General features: G+C 46.0%; 2 protein-coding genes across 8 annotated transcripts; one reads left to right on the top strand and one right to left on the bottom strand.

Moving 5' to 3' along the window:
• Positions 1 to 4,993: 4,993 nt before the first annotated feature.
• Positions 4,994 to 18,302, bottom strand: dok1b (docking protein 1b). The gene is made up of 5 exons (XM_068755909.1): positions 18,246 to 18,302; positions 8,357 to 8,680; positions 8,186 to 8,276; positions 7,905 to 8,077; positions 4,994 to 7,435 (listed from the first exon to the last, which is right to left on the bottom strand). The coding sequence occupies exons 1-5, from the start codon at positions 18,300 to 18,302 to the stop codon at positions 6,230 to 6,232; spliced, it is 1,851 nt and encodes a 616-aa protein (XP_068612010.1). The 3' UTR covers positions 4,994 to 6,229.
• A 2,010-nt stretch (positions 18,303 to 20,312) lies between these two features.
• Positions 20,313 to 23,524, top strand: nagk (N-acetylglucosamine kinase). Of its 7 annotated transcripts, XM_068755764.1 has the most exons (10): positions 20,313 to 20,350; positions 20,686 to 20,770; positions 21,217 to 21,315; positions 21,490 to 21,631; positions 21,862 to 21,972; positions 22,030 to 22,142; positions 22,217 to 22,304; positions 22,398 to 22,495; positions 22,615 to 22,693; positions 23,155 to 23,524. In XM_068755764.1, the coding sequence occupies exons 1-10, from the start codon at positions 20,322 to 20,324 to the stop codon at positions 23,355 to 23,357; spliced, it is 1,047 nt and encodes a 348-aa protein (XP_068611865.1). In that variant the 5' UTR covers positions 20,313 to 20,321; the 3' UTR covers positions 23,358 to 23,524. The 7 variants fall into 7 exon arrangements, 4 of the variants coding, with proteins under 4 accessions (XP_068611865.1, XP_068611862.1, XP_068611863.1 ...); XR_011106110.1 differs by adding an exon at positions 22,798 to 22,939 and having other exon boundaries at positions 21,862 to 22,142; positions 22,217 to 22,495; positions 23,155 to 23,288; XR_011106111.1 differs by adding an exon at positions 22,798 to 23,007 and having other exon boundaries at positions 21,862 to 22,142; positions 22,217 to 22,495; positions 23,155 to 23,219.
• The last annotated feature ends 2,587 nt before the right edge of the window (positions 23,525 to 26,111 follow it).

Genomic DNA, 26,111 nt, shown 5'->3' with positions numbered 1-26,111 from the left:
TTATTTGGTTTCCATTGTTTGTAATTAAGCAGCTTGTGAAGACTGTAAAGGAGGGAAAGATGCAGTAATTTCCCCATAAAACTACACCACACACACACACACACACACACACACACACACACACACACACGCTACTGCTGCTATTTAACAAGCTTCTGTTTATGGGAGCAAGAAAAGAACGCTTCAGGTTTCTGCCCTCTGCAGATTGCTGAGGTAGCGAAACTTAAATCACACACAATAAAAAAGCAGGATAAAAGATGAAACGGAAACAGCGGGACAACGTAAGCCTGGCTGAGGGAAGGAGCAGATGGGTAAAAGAAGGAACAAAAGGTGGGTGGAGGAGGAGACGAGATGAAAGGGTCTGTAAAGAAAGCGTCGTCTGCGTGCCGAAGCTCACCCACGAGCACACGGCAACAGCAGCAAAGCGATAGGAGCAGAAATCAGGCCTGAACGCAGCCACGCTGCAGCAGTGGGGCATAAAGTGCCTCAGACAAACACACACATGCACACACACAGACAAACACACACGTGCACACACACAGACAAACACACACGTGCACATTTCATTAGCATTTTGCCCTTACGCTCCAGTGTGAACACAACGTCGCTGCTTCACCCAAACAGTTCTCTCTTTCTCTTAGGTTTAAAAGACAGCGTGCATGTGTGTGTGTGTGTGTGTGTGTGTGTGTGGGGGGGGGGGGGGGGGGGGTTGAAGGGATACTAGAAAAGAATTACTTCAAAAGTGTGGTATGATTTTTAAATGGGACACAACATGACATAAAAGGGACAACGGTGGAACAAAGGGTTGTGTTTGTGACATGAACGATGGATTCCTGCACATATTGGTCACACCTATATTATAATGTCAGCCCCCCCCCCACCCCCCAACCACACACACACACACACAGGCCTAATCAGTCTCCCGCCATTCCACCCTCTTGGGTGCCAAATGTCTACTGGACGCATTCTCGAGTTACAACCACAACGATCCTTTTGTGCTGGAACAGGGTTCCACCAGGACTCCAAAACTACCCGCTGACATTTTGCCCCTTTCTTTCACACACTCCATCCTTTCCATTCTTTCTCTCCTTTCACCCATTGCAACCTTGTCAATCCCCACAAGCTCAGAGAAGTAGAGTAGATTTGTTCAAAACAAACATGCCAGTCAACAAAAGAGTCCCTATATTCCACATTTGCTCAGTGTTTGTTCCAGCAGCTCGTCGTTTCCTGGTCTGGAGGTATTTGTTCCTATAAAAAGTGTTTGCCTTATATTGCGTTACCTTTATTTCACCACAGAAACATGTTCAGGTCATACGTTCTGTTTTGACATGCTGTGGCTGTTATTCATGCGTTGTTCTGCGCTTCATAGGACATTGGAATAAATTGGTGCCATGCCAGTCAAATTGGTGCCATGCCTTCACCCTGTAAATGTGTATTTCAGCCGTTGTGTCAGGTTCAGCGAGCGCACATCTATACACACACAATAAATATTCACTGACCTTTTAGAGTTACATTTTGTGTTACTGTTGTGTAATAAAATGTTTTAATGGGATTATTATTGGCCTTTGTTGTATGAAGAACTCTGAGATGCTTTGAAAGAAGGCCATCAAGCTATCTTTAAACAGTGATTGCTAACATTAGTGATAAATGTTGATTGTTGAATGCAAGTTTGTCTCCTAAAGAGGTTGAATCATTTTGTCCCATGTGGCAGCCAGCGTGTAAATGTCTGTCCCCGAGACAGCGGCGATAGGACGTGTTTTAGTTCCGCGCTGGTGGAGGTCTTTGTTATCTGCATAGAATTCTTACGTCCTTTAAGCGTCTGTCTGCCTTTTTCAAGGCGCACGAGAGATTCTTGTGTCTCATCAGTTTCCATATCGGCCGTGATAATATTAGTGCTGCGACTTCCAGCTTTGTTCTCGGCGTCCCCGTCCCATCGTACTAATCAGCAGAAGAGAACAAACTGTCTCTTTCCTGTAATTGTCCAGCAGGGACTCCAGTATGCACGAACAATCGAAGAACAACGCAGGAACACACACAATATATATATATATGAGTCAAAGAGGGTAATCAGGCCTGCAGTAGAATCCTACTGAGAGACATCAGGGACGTCTGTACTCCTATGAAGTTCTACAGCGTCTTAAAGAATCTGCAGTTCTGAGGCAGAACCAACTGTAAACAAATGAATCTATGAAAACAGAGTTATCAGATTTTGCAGGACAGTTTCTGACGTGTACATAAAAATTATTGTCCCACTTGACTTTCATAGACGTAAAAAAAAAAAGTTTTTAATTTTGTTTTCAAGGCAACGAAGCAACAATACGAATGACCAACGGACTGTCATGTCTTTTGCACAGAAAGCCAAGAGTGGCTGAAAGTGTTTTTCAGTGGGACAGTTTAAAAGTCGGCCTGAAAGAAGAACAGAGCTCCCCGTCAGGTGTTTCCCACAGAAAGGGATCAGACTCAATGTAGCGCAAGCTTAAAAGGGCATGAAGAAAAGCAGATCAAAGGTGTTTTAAATTCTGACGACAGATGTGAAGCCTTCAGAAGATCAGAACCAGCAAAAATATACTGCAGAAGTGCTCTGTGGGCTAACTAGCACCAGGCTAGCGCTGTCAGTGTGCGTCTGTTCGACTCAACTTCGGACTGAACTTGGTTCTCACCAGAACCGCTACTTCCTGCCTCTTCTCTCTGTCGATATTTATTCTCTATCCGCTGCACGTTTAGGATGTCACAAACATCGGGGACGTCTTTTGAAGCAGTTTAAGAGCGTTTTGCTGAATTCCAGAAATTCACATATAATCACGCTTGTTCCTGTCTATTTAAAAGGTCAGGCTAATAGTTTTAAAAAATGGGGAGACTTTCAAAGAAGCACCTTTTTGTGTGAAACCGACTTTCAGTGCTTCTTGTTGATGGACTATTCGTTCTCTTTCTTAATTGTCGATTTAGTGCAGCAAAACATTGAAAGCCACTGTCGACCTTGAGCTCATACATTTCTCACATGCACAAACAAAACCAGGCAGTTCAGTCGGGCTGTTTTGCAGAAGTGTGAAAGACGAGTGAAATGTGAAGCAGGAAGGAGAAGGGGTGAGGAGAATCTGAACCGGTGTGTTCACATTGGCTGCGCTGAACCACTTCTAATCGATATGGTTCCAGACTCGACTTTGATTGGTGCAGAGGTTTGACGGTGCATGTGGGTTGAGTGCTAGCATTTCTAGCCTAAATGCTAAAAGGTGTGTTAATAACATAGTTTCTGATCTGAATATCTGTCAGTAATCTCTCTCTCTCTCTTCCTGTAGTCTTGTGCTCTCTCTCGCCCTCTGTTTGTCCCTCTTTCTGTCTCTCCTTCTGTCCGTGGTGCTGCAGAACCTGGACCTGTGGTCCTCAACACTGATGTCCAGATCCACGTGACTCTTGTCCCGCAGGGCGGCAGTGGCTCAGTCGGTTGGGCCTTGGGCTGGGAAGCGGAGAAGTTCACCGGTTCGAGTCCCAGACGAAATGAGGACTCGAAACTCATTTCGATTTTACCCTCAGAGCACTGCCGATGTGCCCTTGAGCAAGGCACCCCCCCAATCGCTCCGGGTGCATCGATCATGGCGGCGCCTTCACCCTATGCGTGTGACTGTATCAAGGGGGCCTTGTACTAGAGTGAAAATGTAATTTTGTTGTGTGTTTGCACTGTAAGAAGTGTGAAACAATAAAAGTTCATCTTAATCGCTAGCATTAGCATTTATAGCTTTATATCACTAGCATTAGCATTTATAGCTTTATACAGCAGCTCTTTATTCAGCATCTTGTTCAGCAAACTGTTACATCTTTGTCTGCTCCTACTCTGTCTCTCCATCACTTCTCTATCCATCTCCTTCTTTATCACTTTCCTCCTACCTGTCATTCTCTCTCTCTCTCTCTCCCCCTCCTTCTCAACCCAGCCGGTCAGACAGATGGCCGTCCACTATGAGCCTAGGTTCTGTCCAAGGTTTCTGCCTGTTAAATGGAAGTTTTTTCTTTGCCTCTGTCTCCAAAGTTCTTGCTCTTGTGGGTCAAGTTGGGTTCTGTCTTTCCCTGCTACTCCTGTAAAGCCTTGAGATGACTTCCTGTTGTGATCTGGCGCTAGAGAAATAAACCTGGATTGCATTGAATTGAATTGAATTGATCGTGCAGTCAGTGACCTCACGTCTTAAACTGAACAGCGAGCTGCAGTAGCCGTTAACCGGATTCTTGGTGTCATGCTCCACGATGCTAATTGGCTGTGAGTCAGACTGTTTCATGTCAGAGTCACTGATAATCCCATCAAACATGACAAGGGAGTGACTGTGTACTCCTAGAAGGTCAACAGATTTAGTTTCATGTATTTAAAAATCCTTAAATCTGTCGGGGGGTTTAAAATGCTCCTCTAAACGGCTAGTATCCTCAATTTTATGTATGTGTGTGTGCGTGTGCACGTTTGTGTGTGCACGCCGAGTTTAATGGGAAATACAGCCGTTGTTTCAGCACTCTTTATTTCTTAATAATGAGGAAATGAACCTCAGAATGTTAGTCGTCTTAGAGAACTACACTGTCCAGAAAACACTCCTGCTTCAGGAGAGAAAGAAAGAGAGCGAGCAGCTCAGTGACGGGTTCGTCCAATCAGCATGCGTCTGCTTCGAGTCCCTGTCTCGGGATAAACAGGCCGTGTCCCCTGCATGTCAGTGAGCTGGACCTTTCCGTCTTGTCTTCCTGTCCCTCCTCTCAGAGTATCTCCCTGCAGGGTGTCCAGGACAAACCGGCGGCCATTGACTGTCACCGGAGCAACGGAACATATTACAGAGAGGGAGGCAGGAAGGAAGGAAGTCTTTCTTTCTCTCTGCTTTTAGGCTAAACTCTGACAGCATCTGGAAACCGACGGAAACAACAAAATCAGAGCGCCGTGCAGGGAAAGAAGGTGACGAGGCCGGACGCCGCCGTCCAGAACAGTAACAGGAAGAAGAAACATTCTAATGCAGAGAATTATTTTAAATTCTACAGCACCTTTTATTGTTAATCATGTTTACAGACAGCACAGCTGCTTCTGGAATACGTGCACAGACACGTTGCAGGGAATGATTCGTTTATATATTTAGGGTTGAAATAATATCTTGGGCAGAAAACGGTCTGTAATTCGGGGGTCAGGAACACGTGACCCATTTATGACCCACTTCCTTCTGTTTACAAGACCCAAATTGTTTCTTCAAGCTTCCTCCGAAACGGCAGCGTCAGTGTTTTTCCTTCAGATCATCCACATCGGGTTCTCCGGGTTCTCCGGGTTCCCTCGGTGTTTCCCGATAGTTACCCGGAATGCAGGCCGAGACATCAAAGCATCCAGTAACAAACAGCACGAGTCCAAACAGCTGGCTCGCTTACTTGACTTTATTTATATGTTTTTCTTGAAGCTTAACATTTTCTACATCCGTGTTAAATAGTGAAATGATATTCCATTAAACACGCGAAACTGGTTTAGCTTTATTTCTTTGGCATCGAACAGTTGTTTGTTTTAATAACTAGCAGGTTAAACTAATTCCTCTCGTTGCTTCATTGACTTTTGTCACCATGAATATAATTTAGAATTAAAATGTTTCTTCATACATTTCTCAAAAAGTGCTTCAAATTGTTTCCTATCATTTTTATATATTGTGTATCGTATTATTGTAGCGACCTTGCCCTCACCTGTTCTATGGTTTTTTGTTGTTGTTGTTACTGTTGTTGTGTATATGTAATAAAAAATGTCAAAGTAAAAAAAAAAAAGTGCTTCAAATTGACATATTTAACTTTAAAATATACAAAGTTCTCGTCTCCAGAAGTAAACCAGACCAGGGCGGAGTGTCCGATCATTGGCTAGAGGACGATAAATAGGCGAGTCCCAGCGCTACGCTGTCGCCGTGTCAGAGACACACAAAGCAGCAGCGCAGAAACAGTCGGCCATTCGGGAAAGAGGAGCCAAGCGAAGTGGCGAGTTCCGACCACACTGTGGGTTGGGACTCCAATTTTGGGTTTGACCATGCAAACACTCACTTTCTCTTTGTCAAACAGACGCACACACACACACACAGGGTGGCCGTACATTTGTTGCATGAAGACGCATCACGGCTTTCTTATAGTTGCGATCTGATCTACTCAGATTGATTCGAATCATTATTTCCAGTCCGCAGTTGGAAGAAATTAGAACAAAAAACATGAAGCGAAAGTTTGTTTCAGTCCCTTCAGAAAACCCAAAGAGTCAAATATCTCCCAGGTTGTCGTAGATAATATCCGGCGACCTCAGCGGCTGCTTGTACCACGAAGTAGCAGGTGGAGCTTTCTGTTTGTGCACTTTGCTGTACAGATCGCTGCCTCCCCCCCCCCAAATGTTGTTGTTGTTGTTGACATTACTGCTGGAACCTCCATGTTTCCCCGGAGGCAACGGGATCGGCTCCTTCCGAGCAAAGACCGGCTTGGGAGCAGTGACGGGCTTCGGCCACCTCGGGGTGCCGCGGCCCGGGGAGCGTCTGTGGGGCTGGGACGGCTTTCCGTGGGAGGGGGCTCGGACCTCTTCCTGTCTCCTCTGACCACGGGGCTCCAGCCGGGTCTCTAAACGAGCGCTTACTTTGGTACAGCCCTCCGGTTCGTCGTATATGTGCTCCAGAGGAGGAGCAGGAGGAGGTGAATCTCCTTCTGCCTGACCCCGTGGGGGTCGCCTATCGCCGTTATCGCCTCCCCCCCCCACCGCAGCTCCATTCAGACTCAACCCGCCGGCTTTCTGGTTCAGCTCCAGGCTGATGTGGTCGTACACGTGTGGGTACAGCTCCGGTGGCTTCCTGTGGTTGCTGCTCACATGGAGGCCGCTCCCCAAAGCCTCGTCGCCGACCGGTCGGAGGCGTGGGGTGGGCACTGGGGGGGTGGATTGGCTTTGACCCTTGATGGTGTCCACTGGGTCAGAGTAGAGGCAGTCTGAGGCCGTCAGAGCCAAGCGGACTGAATCTGCTGGCTCTGAATACAGACCTGCGTGTTCATCATCTGGAAAAGCTTTGGCTGGCCCCCGCCCCCTGGGTGTCCTCGGAGGAGTCCCCCCTCCTCCCAAAGCGCCCAATATGGCTGGTGGCTCTGGTAAACTCCTCCCTTTGTGTCCTCCTCCGTCTCCAGCCTCCCTCTTTCCCAGCACGCCGTCAGCGGAGCCCGGTTTGCTGCCGCCCGAGTCGCCGTCGGCCTCCCCGTCTCCAGCCGGAGCCGCGCCGGGAACGATGCCGCGGATGCTCTGCAGGGACGCGGCGGGGCAGTCTGGATCGAAGTTGACGGGGCAGCTAAGGTGGCGCTCCTCGGCCAGAACCTTCTGCGACTGAATAGCCCGGTCGACCAGCGTGAAGATCTCGTTGCCCTGCTTGGTGTCGAATGTGAAGCTACCGGGGCCGGAGTCGCAGCGCCGGCCCGCCTCAAAGGAGAACATGACCTGGGGAAGGAAAGAAAGGGGGAGCGTGTCTGTCGGTCGGGCGCATGGAAGTGGAAAGTGGGCGTGACTAAAATGTAAAAAGACGTGTCTGAATTGAATAAGACTTAAGTAAAGCCCCCCCCCCCCCCCCTTATTTCTTTCCTGGCATAAGGAGAAGACTTCTTGGCAGATCTTTTTCTATCCTTGAACTGTGATTTTTACTTTCTTAACCTCCACTTTCATAAAGCAACAACCTCGACACGCTCGTTTTAGCTTCATCATTGATTCCACCAAAGTGAAAGCAGAACTTCCAAAAGTCAAAGTTGTTTTTCTCTCGCAAGCAAGGTCTCATAAAAACAGCCACAGATTGCAGAGCGACGCACAGCAAGGCTCCGCCCACATGCGAAAAGCTTTATTCACGCTTCTCGTTTACGATCCGATTATACAGTCGTGGTCTGAACCCGACGCACCAAACCCGGTCTCAACCCACCCGGTCTCGCCCGTATCTCCTCAGCAGCTTGTAGGGCCACACCAGGACATCCTTCCTGGCCTTCGGCTCCTTCAACATTAAGACGTCGGTTCCCGCTTTAAGCCAGTAGCCGCCCACCAGCCCGCAGCGGTCTGACGCCTCGGTACGCTGGACGATCACCCAGAACTCGCTCACTGTGGGACGAGAGAGGAAGGCGCTGCTTGGCTTGACCTAGATTCTCCCGATTCCAGAGGAGTCTCTGTGCTTTCATCTCTTGAAGGACTGCAGTATTTTGCGCCTACCCTCCTCTCTGGAGTAGTAGATGAGGTTTTCAGACATCTGCAGGTCTTGCGGTCCTCCATTAGACGCCGTGGCAGCGCCGCCGCTTCCTCCCTGTCGACACAAAGACTAGTAACTAGTAACTAGCAGCCACTCTATGAAGGCGGCGAGGCCAAAGTTCAACCTGAACACACCTGAAAGGCGATGTCACACAGGGTGTGCATCCAGTCCTGGGCCGCGTCCCTCTCAGCAGCAAACACGTGCGTCTTGTCGTTGGTCTCCACGTGGAACGCTGCCATGTTTTCTTTGGGACAGTTCTCCGTCAGCGACGGCAGGATGGAAATGCACTCGGACAGGCGGATGATCTTCTTATCCAGCTTCCTGTTTTTATCGTTGGACCCGCTTCCCGAACCTCCACCGGCCCCACCTGCTGCACCCGAGGGCGAGTCGAAGAACTCGAGGCGGGCGATGCCATTCTGGCTGGCGGGGTAGAGGACAAACCAGTTCTTCTTCCATTTCTAATGTGTGGCAAAAGGGAAAAGACAAAACAAGAGTCCATTCTAAACCTGTACTTGTATAATAGTATTAACGTGAGAGCAGACATTTACTGTACGACTGGCCCACAGGTAAATATAGACCCTGTCAGATTGTAGGTTTGTGGTAGCATCTTTCAGCTGTTCAGGAACTTCAACGTTTTAGTTCACTCATCGTAAGCCTCGTTTTCAGCCGCAGGCAGCTGCTTCCATCAGAGAGAGAGATCTAAAAACACAAAGAAAGCTTTCTGCTAAGCACCAGACAACGGGCTGAGTGGAACTGCTGGACTTGTGGAAGCGCTGATAAGCTTTCAAAATAAAACTAGAAAAAGACAATCAGAGACTGCAGACCCCGCCTCCAAAAGACTATTCGATCTTGTGAGACAGTAAACAGGGCTTCCGGATCAGAGGGGCCAAACCTGCTCTAGCTTGCTTCTCTGGAACGGTAAAAGATACAACTACAACTGTAACATATGTGAAACTAGAATGAACTATGAGTGTGCACACCAAATTTGAAGTCTCTAGCTCCAAGATTGAGGTCAGGATGGACTCCTGAAAAATGCAGATTTTAGAACGAAAATTAGCTCTCAGATCCGGATTATGATCCGGATCCGGCTGAAATTAGTCATGGTCATAGACCTTTAAGGAGTACTTATGTGTGATTTTTTTTCAGATCCATACCGCCATGCGTTTTGAAGAAATTAAGAAAAATGTCAAAAAGTGCCCTAAATCGCAACGTTAAAGAATCCTTTAAAAAATTCTAGAATCTGGCTCCAGATCCGGATCAACTCAATTTTCGGGGGGGGCCGAGCCACGGACAGAACCTTGCTTGTGTAAAAATATCAAGTTGATTGGGTTACTAGTTTTTGAGTTATGCGCAGACAGACAGACAGAAAAACAAACGGACCCAATTGCAATACCCTGGCCTCCCCTTCGGCGAGGGTATTGATTGGGAGCACCAAAACATCTAAAAGCATTATTTCACATCTGTCCTATTTACTTATTTTCCTCTGGAATATACAGACAGCAAAGGAGGAAACACGAAATGTAGCTTTTTCCACAGGTCATCAGACTAGATGAAGAGCAGAACGTACGTGTTTCGTGACGCGCTGATATTTCTCGGTGCTTCCGTCCTGCTCTGCTGTCTGAGGCGACGTGTCAGAGAATGGAACGGAAAGCTTTTATTATCACAGAACAAGTTCAGTGTAACGACGAAACAAGATCGATGAGTGAGCAATAAATCGCGCCGCCACAACTCTCTTCTTCGAGAAGGTGCGGAAAGCAGATACGAGCGCATTTAGTGCACCGTACACACACACATATTGGAATGACAAAGCTGCACTGGGAACGTGCGGGAACGTCCAGGCCAGTCCTGGGACCATGGAGGGAGGGGGAGCAGGACAGTCCAGAGGATGAAATCGGACCGGACGGAAGCGTCATTGAGGGAGGGGGGGGGGTGTGCGTCTGTCCTTGTCAGTTCCATGTGTGTAAAGGAGACACAGAACACTGCGACCTGTCCTTGGGAAAACGTTGGGTCTAGGAGGCTGATAAGCACAGCTGCGTGGTGTCCTCTTTGATGGGGGGAGGGGGGGGCAGAATAGTTCCAATTCTAGCCGAAAAATGATGAATTTGTAAATCCACATTGGATAGCCAACAAGAGACATACGTCCCTCTAAGTCAGGGGTCCCCAAACTACGGCCCCCATTTCCACATTTGGCCTGGCCCCCTGAACAATACCAGTGACCCAAAATAAAATGTACTTATTTTCCTTTCCATACAACATGAGTAGCCTCCCTTTTATTTTTAATGATGGTTACATACGGCCAGAAAGTTAATGTTCCAATGTTATGTAATATCAACTTATTACATAGTAATTACTTTGTAATAACAGGGCAGGTTTCCTCACCTGCCACGGTTGGCAGCATTGTTGAGGGGGGCAAAATGGCCCTGGTATCGAATCCCACTGCGGGAATGAGATGGAGCAGGGGCAACAGGGTAGGTCCAGGGCACACCTGAGCGGAGTGGAGTGGACCAGTGGTCCAGTTCACTCCGCCCAGGTAAGGCCCTGGACCTACCCTGCCGCCCCGACTGACGTCGTACTGGATTCAAAACCAGTGCCTCTGGTCTAAAGTCAACAATGCTACTGTCTATTTATCCTAATGTTTGATGGGGCAACATCTGGGTGGTGTAGTGGGTAGTGCACTTGGCTCCCAGCCAGAAGGTCCTGGGTTCGAAACCAAGGCGTGCAGCATTTGGGTTTTTTACAATAATTTGAGGTTTGTTGTTTGGTCCTCTGCAGCTGTATTGGATCAGCTGATTGATCCAGTCGTTCTTCGCCTCTGCACTTCCTGATAGTGCTGGAGAGAGACTGAGTTTGGGTGTGAGAGGCATTGCGTGTGTGACACTCGATTCATGTCACTGTGTGTAGTTGTGATGGTGAGATGAAGCCTAAACTACAGCCTGCCTCTGCATTCGGCCCCTAAATGTTTAGGCACCCCTGCCATCATCACACTTTTCCTGTACAAACTGACCCCGGCCCTCCATCAGAGAAGGGAAAAGTGATGTGGCCCTCACAGGAAAAAGTTTGGGGACCCCTGGTCTAAGTCTTTGCCAAGTCCGGGGATCTGTAGAAACAGTCCTGCCTGCTGGCACAAGATGGGATCCAGTCTCTTCCACGGATCAGGCCGTGAGCTGAGGTGGATGATCTCACGGGACAGTCCCTCGATCCGGGCCAACACCCGGTCCCCCAATGCCTCGAAAAGCACTTTTAGATCCACGGTCAAGTTATCAAGAAGTGTAAAAGCCGCCGTCATGGAGACTCTCCGATACAGCAGGGCAACACCCAGCCCAATTTGCAGATGCCCCAATAAGCCAAATAGCCAAATATATATTTCCACAACAGATTGGACCGCGAGACAGACAACCCTCCACTTGTCCCAGGCTGTGTGGAGTGCGTCGCCTGCCGTGATAACTTCTTTCCTCCACCGTCGAACAGCAGAAGCAGCAGAAGCATCAGAAGTTTCCCTGAAATTAATGCCAATACTGATCTGAGCTTCCAGTTTTATTTAAAGATCACATATTATACCCTTTTTCCACAAGGTATCGCAGTTCCCAGACACTTATATGAAATATCTGTAAAGGTTTTTTGTCAAAATAGCAAACAGATGCTGCAGGACAGCGTCCCTCATTTCTGTCTCAAACAGATGCTGCAGGACAGCGTCCCTCATTTCTGTCTCAAACAGATGCTGCAGGACAGCGTCCCTCATTTCTGTCTCAAACAGATGCTGCAGGACAGCGTCCCTCATTTCTGTCTCAAACAGATGCTGCAGGACAGCGTCCCTTATTTCTGTCTCAAACAGATGCTGCAGGACAGCGTCCCTCATTCCTGTCAAACAGATGCTGCAGGACAGCGTCCCTCTTTTCTGTCTCAAACAGATGCTGCAGGACAGCGTCCCTCATTTCTGTCTCAAACAGATGCTGCAGGACAGCGTCCCTCATTCCTGTCTTAAACAGATGCTGCAGGACAGCGTCCCTCTTTTCTGTCTCAAACAGATGCTGCAGGACAGCGTCCCTCATTTCTGTCTCACACAGATGCTGCAGGACAGCGTCCCTCTTTTCTGTCTCAAACAGATGCTGCAGGACAGCGTCCCTCATTTCTGTCTCAAACATGCTGCAGGACAGCGTCCCTCATTTCTGTCTCAAACAGCTCTGTCAGAAACGTCTCTGAAAACGAAACTGAAACTAAGTTCATTGCAATGAATGTGCATGCATGTGCACGCACATCTTGTGCATGTTCCCCCTCTGTGACATCACAGGGGGCGAGATTTCTGGCAGACCCGTTTCAGTAGGTGATTACAGAACTACGCAGGATTCATTTGATGGTTTATTTCTCTGTCTTTGGGTTGTTAAGGACCCAAAAACAGCAAAATAGTGTAGAAACATGGGAAACGTGAGTTTTTCATAATATGTCTCCTTTAAGCGATAAAGTAATTCTGTATGCATTAAGAACCGGTAAGCAGCTGCATTTGAGGATGACAAACAAGAATAAGAAGTAACCACAAAACCAGATGTGAACCCGAAACACCGAGCATCTACAAGGAAGTCATATTCAAACAAGTCTATGTGATTTAGATCGATATGATTCCTGATAGATCATAAGTTTGGGATGTATTTAAGATGCTTTTAACACAATACACAGCAACATCTACTGGAGTTAAGAAAACTAGAAACACTAAATAAATATGTAAAGCTTCATATAAAGGTCAGATTCACGGCTATAATAACCCAAGCATTATTCAATGCCTTTTAAAGATTGGATGGATGACCTATCCGTGTGTCCCATTTCACAATAAATGCGTGCGACTTTGCCTCAAAGCTTATCTCCAAGAAGAAAGAATTAAAACCACTCCTCCATTGTGAGTACAGAAGTGAGAAAGAGCGAGCGCGAGACAGCGAATGTGAGCATGTCGTCAGAAAGATTGGAAAAAGTAAATGAATATTTCCACTAAATTCGCTGCTTCAGCGCTTCATGAGCTTCTCCTCACACGCCACGTTTCATAACGTTCACGCAGCTAGCTGCCAGAAAAGACAGGAAACGTGTGGGATCGCCGTTACCCAGGATCCACCTTGCTTCCTCCTGCTGCGTCCAGATGTTTCTAAGCGTGTGTCTGCGTGGACGTATGCGTTTGTGTTGCGTCCTCCTGACGCTGTGGACGCAAAGAACAGGAACACATGGCTCCTCCGTCACTCAGGATGTGAAGCACTGATATCGGTCGCAGTGTGTGTGTGTGAGCGTGTGCGTGTGCATGTGTGTGTGCGTTACTCCATATAAGGCGACAGACCGTTATCAGTGGAAATTATGCAAACAGGGTCATGACAGAGACACTTCCTCAATGCTGTCCTGCCTGTTTCATCTTTTGACGAGTCTTACTTTGTGAAATGATTGTACATTTTATTAGAGGAAAGAAAATGCTTTATCTTCGTCAAAATAATGAATGATTTACAAATACTTAATTGGCGGATGTGTTTTTACGTGTCGCCTGCCTTTCCTAAGACTTTCTATGACCTCGCTTAACGCACAAGAGGACTTCACGGAAAATGGGAACCTTGCAAGTTTCCTTTGCAGCAAACGTTGAGGCATGACGCATTTCGTTTCACTCGATGTTCTGCAATGTGACGGTTGCACGTTGCAAAATTCAGAATTTGAACATTCATTTTTTGACATGTTTCTCTTCAGAAGACCTCGGAATGTTAATATTGTGCATTGGTCAGTACATAAATATATTAATATTTTAGCTGAGAGTGGTTCAATCCTTGTGTATTGTTGTTTGTTTGTTCTTTTGTTTCTATCAGTGAAAGTCTGTGTCGGAGCTGGAATGAATGTCAAACAGACGTTACAGAAAGAAACGTTTTTCAGAGGCTCGGTTCTGTCCAATCAGTGAATGAAACAAAGCTGTAAACATGTAATTATTGTTGGACTTAAATTGTAGAATATCACATTTGTGAGTCCAAATAATATAATGGAGTCAAAATCATCAGGAACTTCTAACAACGACTTACTTTGATTAATAATTGATCTCCAACGAGGAGGATTAATGTCTGTTTTCGCTGAGCAACGTTGTTAAATCGCGGTTTCTTCATGTTTATTTGCTGTTTTCCATGCTAGCGAGACGTCAGACAGGAAGGAACCGCTCATATCGACTCGTAAGACCGAATCACAGAAGAAGTCAAATATGATTTTGACTTTACTGGGCTTTAAACATCTACTTCAGTAATGGTGTTCTATTATTACATCATGCTGCTGTATTATTTTAATTACTGTAAAATATTATCTTGATTTTCTTTTCATTTAGTTTGATTGGGAGATTATCTTGTAATAAATAATATAACTAGAAAAGCACTCAGAGAGCGCAGACCTCCCCCAAGCAGCTCGTTCCCCTCCTAACTGGATCTACACCGTCCACATGGTGATCTGGATCAGCTCCAGAAGGTTCTAGATCGTTCTTGGTATCTTTATACACCAACATGAAAAGTCAAAGTGAACCAGAGTTGATGTGTATCTTTAATTGATTATTGAATCCATAAATGCGGTTTAAAGTTAAAATGTAATATTTATTACCGACCTCATTCTGGATCAGAAGTGCATATCAGACCCCTTATGATTTTTATTTTATTTTATAAGATAGAATTTCTTTTAAAGCTTCCATTATAAGTAAATGGGAAAATCCAGCTTTTTTTTAAGAGACCCACCCACCCAGAACAGCAGTTTTTCCGTAATCCTACAAACACTATCAAAAACATAACCTCCTCGGCGGAGGTAATTATATACACTCGCACGCACACACACGCACACACACGCACACACACACGCACACACACACACACACACACACACACGCACACGCACACACACACACACACACGGCAGAATACTGTGAGTGATGTCAAATTTGTCAGAGTTCATTAAGCGGAAACTCAGCAGGCTTGTCGCTAACAGTTTGTGCAGAGTTGTGGATTCTAACAATCGACGAGCGCCCCTTCCAGCCACGTGATGCTGCTCCGAAAGTTCGCTTCGCGTTAGAAACCACAGTGTGAACGCAGACTTTCAGCTCCCCGTCCGAACCGAGTCCTCTCCAGTGTGAAAACGACCTGAGTGGTTGAGACAGAGACACGACTTGCATTCTCATTTCTTCTGTTACTTTTCTCCCAAACAACTAGTCATGATACGTAAGATTAGGTATAATATCTAAGAACTAAAGTCATAGACTCTAAAAAAAAAAGAAAAACCGCTCTTAATGGTTCACATCCTAACAGCCTGCTGTATAAAGACCATCTACTTTACACATCATAAAACAGCAGCAAGAAACAGGCCTACGTGTGTGTGTGTGTGTGTGTGTGTGTGTGTGTGTGTAGCTCTATTGATTACATATTTAAGCCTCGTGCCAGTCTCAACATTTTTCTGTAGGCCGACATTCAGCTTCCTGAATCCTTCCTTGCTTTTTATCCACTTCTGTTCTCTTCCTGCAAAAAACACATGACTTAAAAATGTACTGGAGAGAGAGTGAGAGAGAGAGAGAGAGAGAGAGAGAGAGAGAGAGAGAGAGAGAGAGGTGATTCCGGGGCGAGAAAGAGGCCCAAAACATTTTGCTGATTTGTGTCATATGACCAGATAAAGACAGGCTCTCTTACAAATCAGAAGGAGTAAAGGAGTCCTCATCCGGCTGTGCACGGAGACCAGAGGCGGGTGTGTATGGAGGACAAAGACGGACAGACAGACGTGAGACAGACGTGTCCCCTCCTGCTGGACATCCATCGCACGGTGTCAGAGCACGTGCAGCCGTTGTGCTGCCTGTACAAACTGTGTCCAGTTCCTTGTGTTTTCACATACAGTTCAGGCCGTGCACCACCACACACACACACACACGCACACACACGCACACACATGCACCACCACCACACACACACACACACATGCACAGACAGCCAAGCCACCACATCAAAACAAGGCCACATGAGTAAAACCGTGAAAACTTCCTCTCGCAGCCTTCATCTGTTCTGACATGGTCTTTGAAGACACGGCGACCCCGTTAGTACTGACAACCAGCTGAGAGGAAGACACGCCCACATTTACCGTCTTTTATTTTGGATTATAGATCACTTTTCTGAACATCTACGTTTCAGGAAATCAAATATTCAGCTTTACTCTTTGTTCTTGCGTCATTGTTAGTATCTCCTCACAGTCCTTTAAACTATGAATTACTCTAATGTGGACATTTTACACAGGTGCACTTACACACTACACACAGGTGCACTTACACACTACACACAGGTACACTTACACACTACACACAGGTGCACTTACACGCTTCACACAGGTGCACTTACACACTACACACAGGTGCACTTACACACTACACACAGGTGCACTTACACACTACACACAGGTACACTTACACACTACACACAGGTGCACTTACACGCTTCACACAGGTGCACTTACACACTACACACAGGTGCACTTACACATTACACACAGGTGCACTTACACACTACACACAGGTGCACTTACACACTACACACAGGTGCACTTACACATTGCACACAGGTGCACTTACACATTACACACAGGTGCACTTACACACTACACACAGGTGCACTTACACATTACACACAGGTGCACTTACACATTACACACAGGTGCACTTACACACTACACACAGGTGCACTTACACGCTACACACAGGTACACTTACACGCTACACACAGGTACACTTACACGCTACACACAGGTACACTTACACACTACACACAGGTGCACTTACACGCTACACACAGGTGCACTTACACACTACACACAGGTGCACTTACACATTACACACAGGTGCACTTACACACTACACACAGGTGCACTTACACATTACACACAGGTGCACTTACACATTACACACAGGTGCACTTACACACTACACACAGGTGCACTTACACGCTACACACAGGTACACTTACACGCTACACACAGGTACACTTACACGCTACACACAGGTACACTTACACGCTACACACAGGTACACTTACACACTACACACAGGTACACTTACACGCTACACACAGGTGCACTTACACGCTACACACAGGTGCACTTACACATTGCACACAGGTGCACTTACACACTACACACAGGTACACTTACACATTACACACAGGTGCACTTACACGCTACACACAGGTGCACTTACACATTACACACAGGTGCACTTACACATTACACACAAGTGCACTTACACATTACACACAGGTGCACTTACACGCTTCACACAGGTGCACTTACATGCTACACACAGGTACACTTACACACTACACACAGGTGCACTTACACAGTACACACAGGTGCACTTACACAGTACACACAGGTGCACTTACACAGTACACACAGGTGCACTTACACGCTACACACAGGTACACTTACACGTTTCACACAGGTACACTTACACGCTACACACAGGTGCACTTACACATTTCACACAGGTGCACTTACACGTTTCACACAGGTACACTTACACATTACACACAGGTGCACTTACACGCTACACACAGGTACACTTACACGTTTCACACAGGTACACTTACACGTTTCACACAGGTACACTTACACATTTCACACAGGTACACTTACACGCTACACACAGGTGATACTTGCTCTGCACGTTTCATTTGTGCAGTGAGTTCAGTAAACCAGAGATTGTGTTCTATATCGTTAAACATCCAAGTGCAAAATAACACCAGATTAAAAAGCAGAGTGATAAAAGCTGACATTGTTTTGATGTAAATCTCACAGCTTTGGTTGCTTCATAAAGTAACGGGAAATAATCTTCTCGTTATTTTTTTCTCCAAAAAACGTAATTAATTAATTTCAACGCGGATTTAAATTCTGTTTGTCCATGAGGAACATTTCAGCAGGACAGATTGGACAGATTGACCTCTTCCTGTCTACGTCATGTTTCATTGCATTTCTATTTGGTTTCTATTTTTTTAATAATAGTCTTGGACTTACCTTTCCGAACTTTTGATGCTGCACGTACAGCTGTCCCTCCTTAACGTGGGTGTCCATGTCCCCAAACCGTCCAGGGCGACCCCCTCCCTCCAGAAAGATGAGATTTGACTTGAACTTGAATTATTTGAATTGAATTATTTGGGGTTATTTTTCCCCTCTCTCTCTCGCTCTTTCTCTCCCTCTCTCCCTCTCTCTCTCTCTCTCTCTCTCTCTTCCGCTCTCCTTCCGTGAAGGCGCATTAATATTTGAAAGAGTCGCTGAGGGAATAAATACGTCCAAAAAAAAGTTTCCGGGTGGTCCGGACAAAGTTAGAAATGTCCTAGTGTTGTCGTTGTGTCTCCTGTCTGTCCTGTCTCGCAGTCCTCATGTCGGGTTGGACCCTGAAAAGGGACCTTTCATAGATAACTTGAGCTTCCCCTCGAATCTTTCACAATAAAAGTCTGGTCAAATAACTGCTTATTTACAATGTGTGCTAGATAAGGTAGGATAAAACAAATAAAGGCTTTTATTCTAGTATAGATAGAAGGTACCCTGCCGAAGACAGGTCCTCAAAGTGCCATACTAAAACCCAGGTCAGCAGCTATACAGTGGCACCTTAAAGTCATTTGACTTGATTTCAAATACTTCTCATAGTGTTTATGTACACAATATAATCAAGGATTAGTTAACCCATCTTTCTTTATTTTTATTTCTTTATCTAGAGCCCTGTTGTCAAAATTTAGTTCAAATACCTAAATTATTTGAACGTACAGATTATTGTATGCTATCATAGTACTTATGTCTAGATTAGTTACAACTTCCTTGAAATATCAGAGTGAAATTAAATTATTAGTTAAGTACTTCATTGAGTATTCACCTTGAAAAGAATGCTTTTTATCATGCAATAGATTATCATGAAACCTCATAATTTAATAAGACTTAATAGTGACAAAAGAAAATTTGTAAAATATACAATTTAAATTTGTAGTGTTTCTGGGCTTACAAAGTCCTGAAGTGAGGGGGGGGACTAAAATAAAGGACACAATCTAAAGGTTAGCCTGTTGTGTGCTTTTATTTTGAAATATAGATGAGGCAACATCCGGTAATGCTGCGTCCTTGACGCAGGATGCGTGAGCAGCGCTCCTCTTCTCCTCCTCCCGCCTCCTCACTCTTGTGTAACTTCTCCTTTGGTTAGACTCTAACCGTTAGAGCACGGCACCAACTTCCTAACGAAATTTCAGACACAATAAAAAGTGTATTTGTGCAAAATACACTTTTTTTTGTTTATATTGCACAAATACGGTATTGCGTGAACTCACTGTTTAACTGCAGGCTGGTATTGTTGGAATTTTCAAAAAGCAAGATTATTTCAGCAGTATTGTTAAGAGAAGCTGGTCCTTAAAACGAATTGTAAATTTGTCCCTGTGTAACCAAATAAAGTACCCTTCACAGACACTACTGTTCAAAGGTTTGGGGTCACTTTAGACCCCAAACCTTTGAAAGAAAAGCACTGTTCTTTTCAATGATAACTTTAAACTCATCAGAAATACTCTCTATACATTGCTAACGTGGTGAACGACTATTCTCGCTGCACATGTCCGGTTTCTGGTGCAACACCTACGTGGGTGTATCGAGGCCCGTTCCCAGCATCACTCCAGCGTTCTAACGGTACGTTGTGTTTGCTCATTACATCAGAACGCTGATGATGAGGAGAAAACCCTGCAACCATGTTAGCACAGCTGGAAACAGTTCAGCTGCTCAGAGAAGCTAAAGAACTGAACCTTCCTTTGTGTGGGTGAGCCCAAACTGTGGAACTGTAGTGATGTTTTAATCTAATTATTATATTATATTATAGATTAATATTAATCTATATATTAATCTATATATATTCAGTAAACTTTATATTTATATATATATGTATATGAATACATATATATAAATAATCATCACTGTAGTTTAGTGACAACTGTAGATGCATGTCATTCTTTCCTGACAACACTGACACCTATTGGTTGTTTTTGGTACTACAGGTCGGGGCTCCGCCGTCGGTCTCGCGATATTTGCGCACTTTGATTGACGCGAAGCCGGAAGAGAGACATGGCATCGGTGTTCGGCGGCGTCGAAGGGTAAGAATGACTTAAGACATAAAAAAAGCTTTTTACAGCGTTATGTTTTCAGTTATAGCTGAATATGGGAAATGCGTGTCCGTGTTTTTGTGACTGCCGCAGTGAAACCGTGACCGTGTCATTCTGATTTCATGTGGGTCTCGTGATCAATCACTTTCAGATTGTGTGGAAGTGTTTGTCATTTTAAATTTCGACATGTTAAAAGAACTTTTTATGTTTTAAAAAAAATTTTTTTGTTTGTTTTACATCCGGAAAGTTCTTAGCGTCTGTGTCCTCTCCGGCTTACCCAAAGTAAACGCGTATCCGGTTCTTATTGTGTGTTTCTCTGTCTCCAGCGGAGGAACCCACTCCAAGGCGGTGTTGGTGGCAGCCGATGGACAGATCCTGGCACAGACGGAGGGACCGTCCACAAACCACTGGGTCAGACGCGTGGATGGAGAGATGCAGCAAACACTTACCTAAACTCTAGGACTTAGCCCCGTGGCCCTAATATATGAGGCAGATGTATATAAAATATACTCCCTGTGAAGATACATCAGCATTGAGTGCATCAAGCTTTTTTATTTTGGTCAAATTGCATTATTCATTGAGAAATTAAAGAAAAACTGTCAGTTTCAGTGTTAAATAATGTGGAATATACTCCTTTGTTCCAGTTCTGGTCAGAGACTAATCCTCCCATCTACGTTTAAAGGAAATACATTCCTTATTTTCAAACAAATGGACAATGGCGGAGACATGGAACCTCCCTGCTCTCCTCCTGCAATGAAAAAACACAATTATACTTTTAATTTGGTAGATGCGTTTCCTTTCGTCATCAAACTTGTTTGCATAAAGATTTTGCTCTGCGTGTCTCTGCGCGTGAACAGTTGGTCGGGGTGGACAAATGCATCGAGGTTATCAACGACATGGTCCAAAGGGCTAAGACGGAGGCGGGGCTGGATCCAAACACGCCCCTCTGCTCATTGGTCAGTAAAACCCTGGCGTGTTTACTTCCTGCTGAAGGCGTTCGGTGAGGAAAGCTCGCTGTGTGTGTGTGTGTGTGTGTGTGTGTGTGTGTGTGTGTGCGTGTGTGTGTGTGTGTGTGCGTGTGTGTGTGTGTGTGTGTGTGTGTGTGTGTGTGTGTGTGCGTGTGTGTGCAGGGCATGTCTCTGAGTGGGGGGGACCAGAAGGATGCCATCGATACCCTGATTGAGCAGATGAAGGAGCGCTTCCCCACTCTTAGCCAGCGCTATTTTATTACCACTGATGCCATTGGTGCCATGGCAACAGCCAGCGATCGAGGTGGGCGGGCTTTATCTAGTGCCGTGAAACCTCAGCACAGAACTAAACACTGAAGTTGGATCTAATCCAGTCTCTTGTATCATGTATGGCATACCTTAAATAGTGTACACTAATACATGATTTTATAGGACACAAGTATGGCCAGTTATTGATTAGCGAATGTGAGGCGTTCATGGCAGTCGCTTTTATTCTCGTGTGATTGTAGACGGTCTTGTTTTATCTTTCTGTAGGGGGCGTGGTTTTGATATCAGGGACCGGCTCTAACTGCAAGTTAGTCAATCCCGACGGATCGCAGATCGGCTGCGGTGGCTGGGGTCACATGATGGGTGACGAGGGATCGGGTAAGAACGAGCGACGAGCGTCTCGTAGCTTTGTTGGCTTACGTCTCTGTCTCTCAGGATTCTGGATCGCCCATTTGGCAGTTAAGACCGTGTTTGACGCCAAAGACAACCTGGTCGCTCCTCCTCATGACATCAAGCACGTCGCAAAGGCCATGCAGGAGTACTTCCAGGTCAGACTGCGACAGGAAATGCAGTATTTTCAAGAGAAAATGCATATGTGGAAAACGCGTGCGATGCGCCGCAGGTGTCGGATGTGATGGACATGCTGCCGCACCTTTACAGGAAGTTCAACAAGTCGCACTTTGCTGGTTTCTGCAAGAAGCTGGCTGAAGGTAATTTGGTGCCTCACTTTCTGCTCGGCGGTGTTAAGAGAAAGAAAATGAACGGAAGGTGGAATAAAGAGCAACCGTGTCCGTGTGCCGAAGGCGCCGAAGCGGGGGATGCACTCTGCCGCCACGCGTTCACTGCGGCTGGGCGAGGCCTGGCAAAGCACGTGGAGGCAGTTTTACCTCAAGCCCAGGAGGTAATGTATATTTTAACGGTTGTGTCCGCACAACATGTCGTTCACAAAAATCATGCGACAGTGACGGAGGTGTTTCGTAACGGCATTAACTTTTGAGATGACTTGATTTGTGACTGCAGCCGCTCCTGAGTGGTGACTTGGGGCTGCCCATCCTCTGTGAGGGCTCGGTGTGGAGCAGCTGGGAGCTCCTGAAGCCAGGTCAGCGCCTGCAATTCACGTTAGCACCAGTAGGACCTTTATTTTGAAAGGTTTACCTTCAGCAGGTGTCGACTATCATGTTGATTAAGACTTTATTTCTCTAGCGCCAGATCATAACAGGAAGTTACCTCAAGGCACTCAGGAGTAGCAGGGAAAGACGGAACCCAACTTGACCCACAAGAGCAGAGCACTTTGGAGACGTGGCCTTTAACAGGCAGAAACCTTGGACAGAACCTAAGACGCCTAGTGGGTGGACATCTGTCTTGACCAGTTGGGTTGAAAAAGAGAGAGAGAGCGGGAGAGACAAAAACAATGTATTTACACTACAGCCAGCATGTAGGCTGATGTATAAAACTACAAATGCTAATGCTAGCAGGACGGATTCATTAACTCCGACACAAAATGAGCAGAATCCTTCCCCTGAATCTGTTTCCTCTTTTTGTTTCTCCGTCTGTGACCAGGGTTTACGGAGGTCTTGGGAAAAGTGGCGTCTTCTGACAAGTTCAAGGGTCGTTTCCATGGCTACAGCCTCATGATTTTGCAGCACTCCTCGGCCCTCGGCGGCGCGAGTCTGGGAGCTCGGAATATCGGCGCAGCCGTATCTCTGGATTACTCGACCAATGTCAAAGTGTTCTACCGGCACTCGTTCAACGGCAGCCAATAAGAGCTGACCAATCGGCTGAAGGGGAAATGTTTTTGGCCTTTATATGATTATTTCATTACTATATTAATGTATGGTGAATAACGAGCACCTATTCTGGGAATATTATTACAGTCTTTACTAATATCTGTACCCGTTAACACTTTACATAATAAATACCTGAAGCAGAACTGTCCCTTGTTTAAGTATCGGTCCTACTCATGCCGTCTCTTCGGTCCAGTGTCTTCAGGGATCGGACACTGAGCACCGGGTGATCCGGTTGTGTGTGTGTGTGTGTGTGGTGGACTGAAGGATCCGGTTGCTTTGATTAGGCTCCATCCCGGTTTGTTTGGGGACACGCCGAGGGCAGACTTAAGCGTGGCGCTGCTGTTGGGGACAGTCCACCAATCAAACAGCGGTTCTACAGGTGTTCCCCACATAAGTGTAAAACCTTGCCGTCTGAAGTAAATACATGGTTGACAACGGGGCCGTCAACAGACTTGCTGGACAGAGCAATGTCCCTGAGCAGGTCCCAGGGACATTTGTTTAAATCAAACAGCCCGACAACATAAATGTGAAAATTACTCTCAAAGGGGACATTACGGAAAACCCACTTTTCCCATGTTTCTACAATATTCTGGTGATTTTGGGTCCTTATCAACCCAAAAACAGCAAAATAAACCATCCAGTCAATCCTTTGTAGTTTGGGTCGGTCTGTAATCACCTCCTGAAACACGTCTGGGAGAAATCCCTCCCCTTCTGATGTCAGGAGGGGGAAACGTGCACAAGATGTGTGTATCTGCATTCTGCCCGTTCCCTGCATAGAGTTTATTTTTGGCGGTACGTTGGTCGGGAGGTTCAACGGCAGGTACGAGCCGCTGAAATGAGCTTCCTCCGGAGGCTGGGTGAGACGCGAGTGGATTTTTATTCATTAGTGCGTTCTCCGGCAGAACGAGCTGAAACCACACACACTCTAGACTTCAGATCTGCAAGATATTTGTCAAGTGGTGCAACAAGATGGGAGAAGTGTAAAATTAAGCCTTGATTCAAGATAGTTTTAATACGTCCTGAGATCGCGTGTGAACTGAGCTACCGTCTCTGAGTTGTTCGCTATTTTGACCAGACTGTCACAGATACTTCCTACAAGTGTCTGAGAACTGAGTTAACTTGTGGAGAACGGGTAGAATATGTGACCTTTAAACAAATTATTCAAGAGAGGATTCATACAGTTGAACTGCATCTTTCTTAGAGTTGATCCCAGGAGATTCTGTCTCTAACAGGCCGTCCTCTCATCTCGTTTGTCTCCAGAGACGAGCTATTCTCCTGAAGGACGGTTTTCCAATAACCTGCCACGTCTCCTGAACGGTTTGATGATTAAATACAACATTTGTTTCCAATGTCATTGCACAGCACTTTAAAATAAGGCTACAAATTAAATTAACAAGTTACAAATGCACTAAATTATTCCACAATTCTTTGCACGTCTTACTTTGAAACAATCCACTTGTTTTCTAAAGCATAAACTCTTCTGAATGTTAAAGGCTGTGCGTCAGAGCGCTTGTGAAACCCGGCTGGAACGACCCAGCTGCAGCAACGCGACCTGGAGGTGGTTTAGAAGGTCCAGTCGGGCCAGAGGAGCCGAAACAAGCCGAGACCAAACTCAGGACAAAGACAAAGACTGACGAGAAACTTTTGTCTTTAAGATCTTTATTCATATTTTTTCATGATTTTGTTTGTACTGAAATTCATAATGTATCTTCTGGACCTCTTTTTTTTTTTTTCTTTAATTTTTTTTTTTTTTTTTTTTTTAAATGGCTCTTGCAATCTAACTCATCTAAACAAAAATCACCAAAAATGATTTCATGTTGTACAGTCCACCCGGCGTCACCACCGCTGCGAGGGCGCTCCACCTTAACCAGGTCTCTGCTGCACGCGTCAAGTACGTACTCGAATACCGGTCAGTCTGAACACGGGGAAAGCTGCACGACGCTAAGACGCGCCTTCGCCCGTCTGATTCTTGACCGACGCTCAAGTGTCGACTCGACAGCTGAAAACACGAGACGCTATCGTCACGAGACATCAGGAAGATTAGCATCGAGATCACGCCGTGCCTCCGAGTATTCTAGCCACGCTGGCAGAGTACTCGAAAAACTGACTCCATAACTCATCACAGCCATAGAATCCTGGTTCCCAGTTCCTATTGGCCCCCAACGTAACGGGGGGGCGGGACTATACTTTCACTAAGAGGTGCCGCGTCTTTGAAAACCAGACCACAAAGAAATGATGGTTAAAAAGAACTCTGAAAAGGAAGCCGACTTACGAAACGCAGATCGGCGAGGAGGCCGTGCCGTCAGCCACGCGTTCCAGAATGCCTCATTCTGATTGGCCGTGACAGTACAGGCTCGTTACGTATCCGTCTGCAAACGGGACTGATGGACACCATATTACTGCACCCGGTAAATAAAAAAAAAAACATGATTGGAGAAACGGAGGCGGAGGAAAGGCTGACGGGATCTGAACACGGTGCGAGAAGCGACTGCAGTTTGAGCCAATGGCATCGTCCCAGACCAAACCCCAGAGACGCGCGTTTCAGGGTCGTTCACGGCGCGCCATTAAACCCAAACGAACTGAAAATAGGGCCATAATCAAGTTTTAATGATAAAAAAATAAATACGTCACCCTTCCCTCTGATAATCTCACCCTGGTGTCGGCTCACGCCATCAGGCCGGACAAACGGTCGACCTTCCACATCATCCCGGTAAAAATAATCTGCTCGAA

This window comes from Brachionichthys hirsutus, chromosome 23 (genome assembly GCF_040956055.1).
Source record: "Brachionichthys hirsutus isolate HB-005 chromosome 23, CSIRO-AGI_Bhir_v1, whole genome shotgun sequence".
Classification (NCBI taxonomy): Eukaryota; Metazoa; Chordata; class Actinopteri; order Lophiiformes; family Brachionichthyidae; genus Brachionichthys; species Brachionichthys hirsutus.
This window is presented reverse-complemented; position numbering and strand designations above follow the sequence as displayed.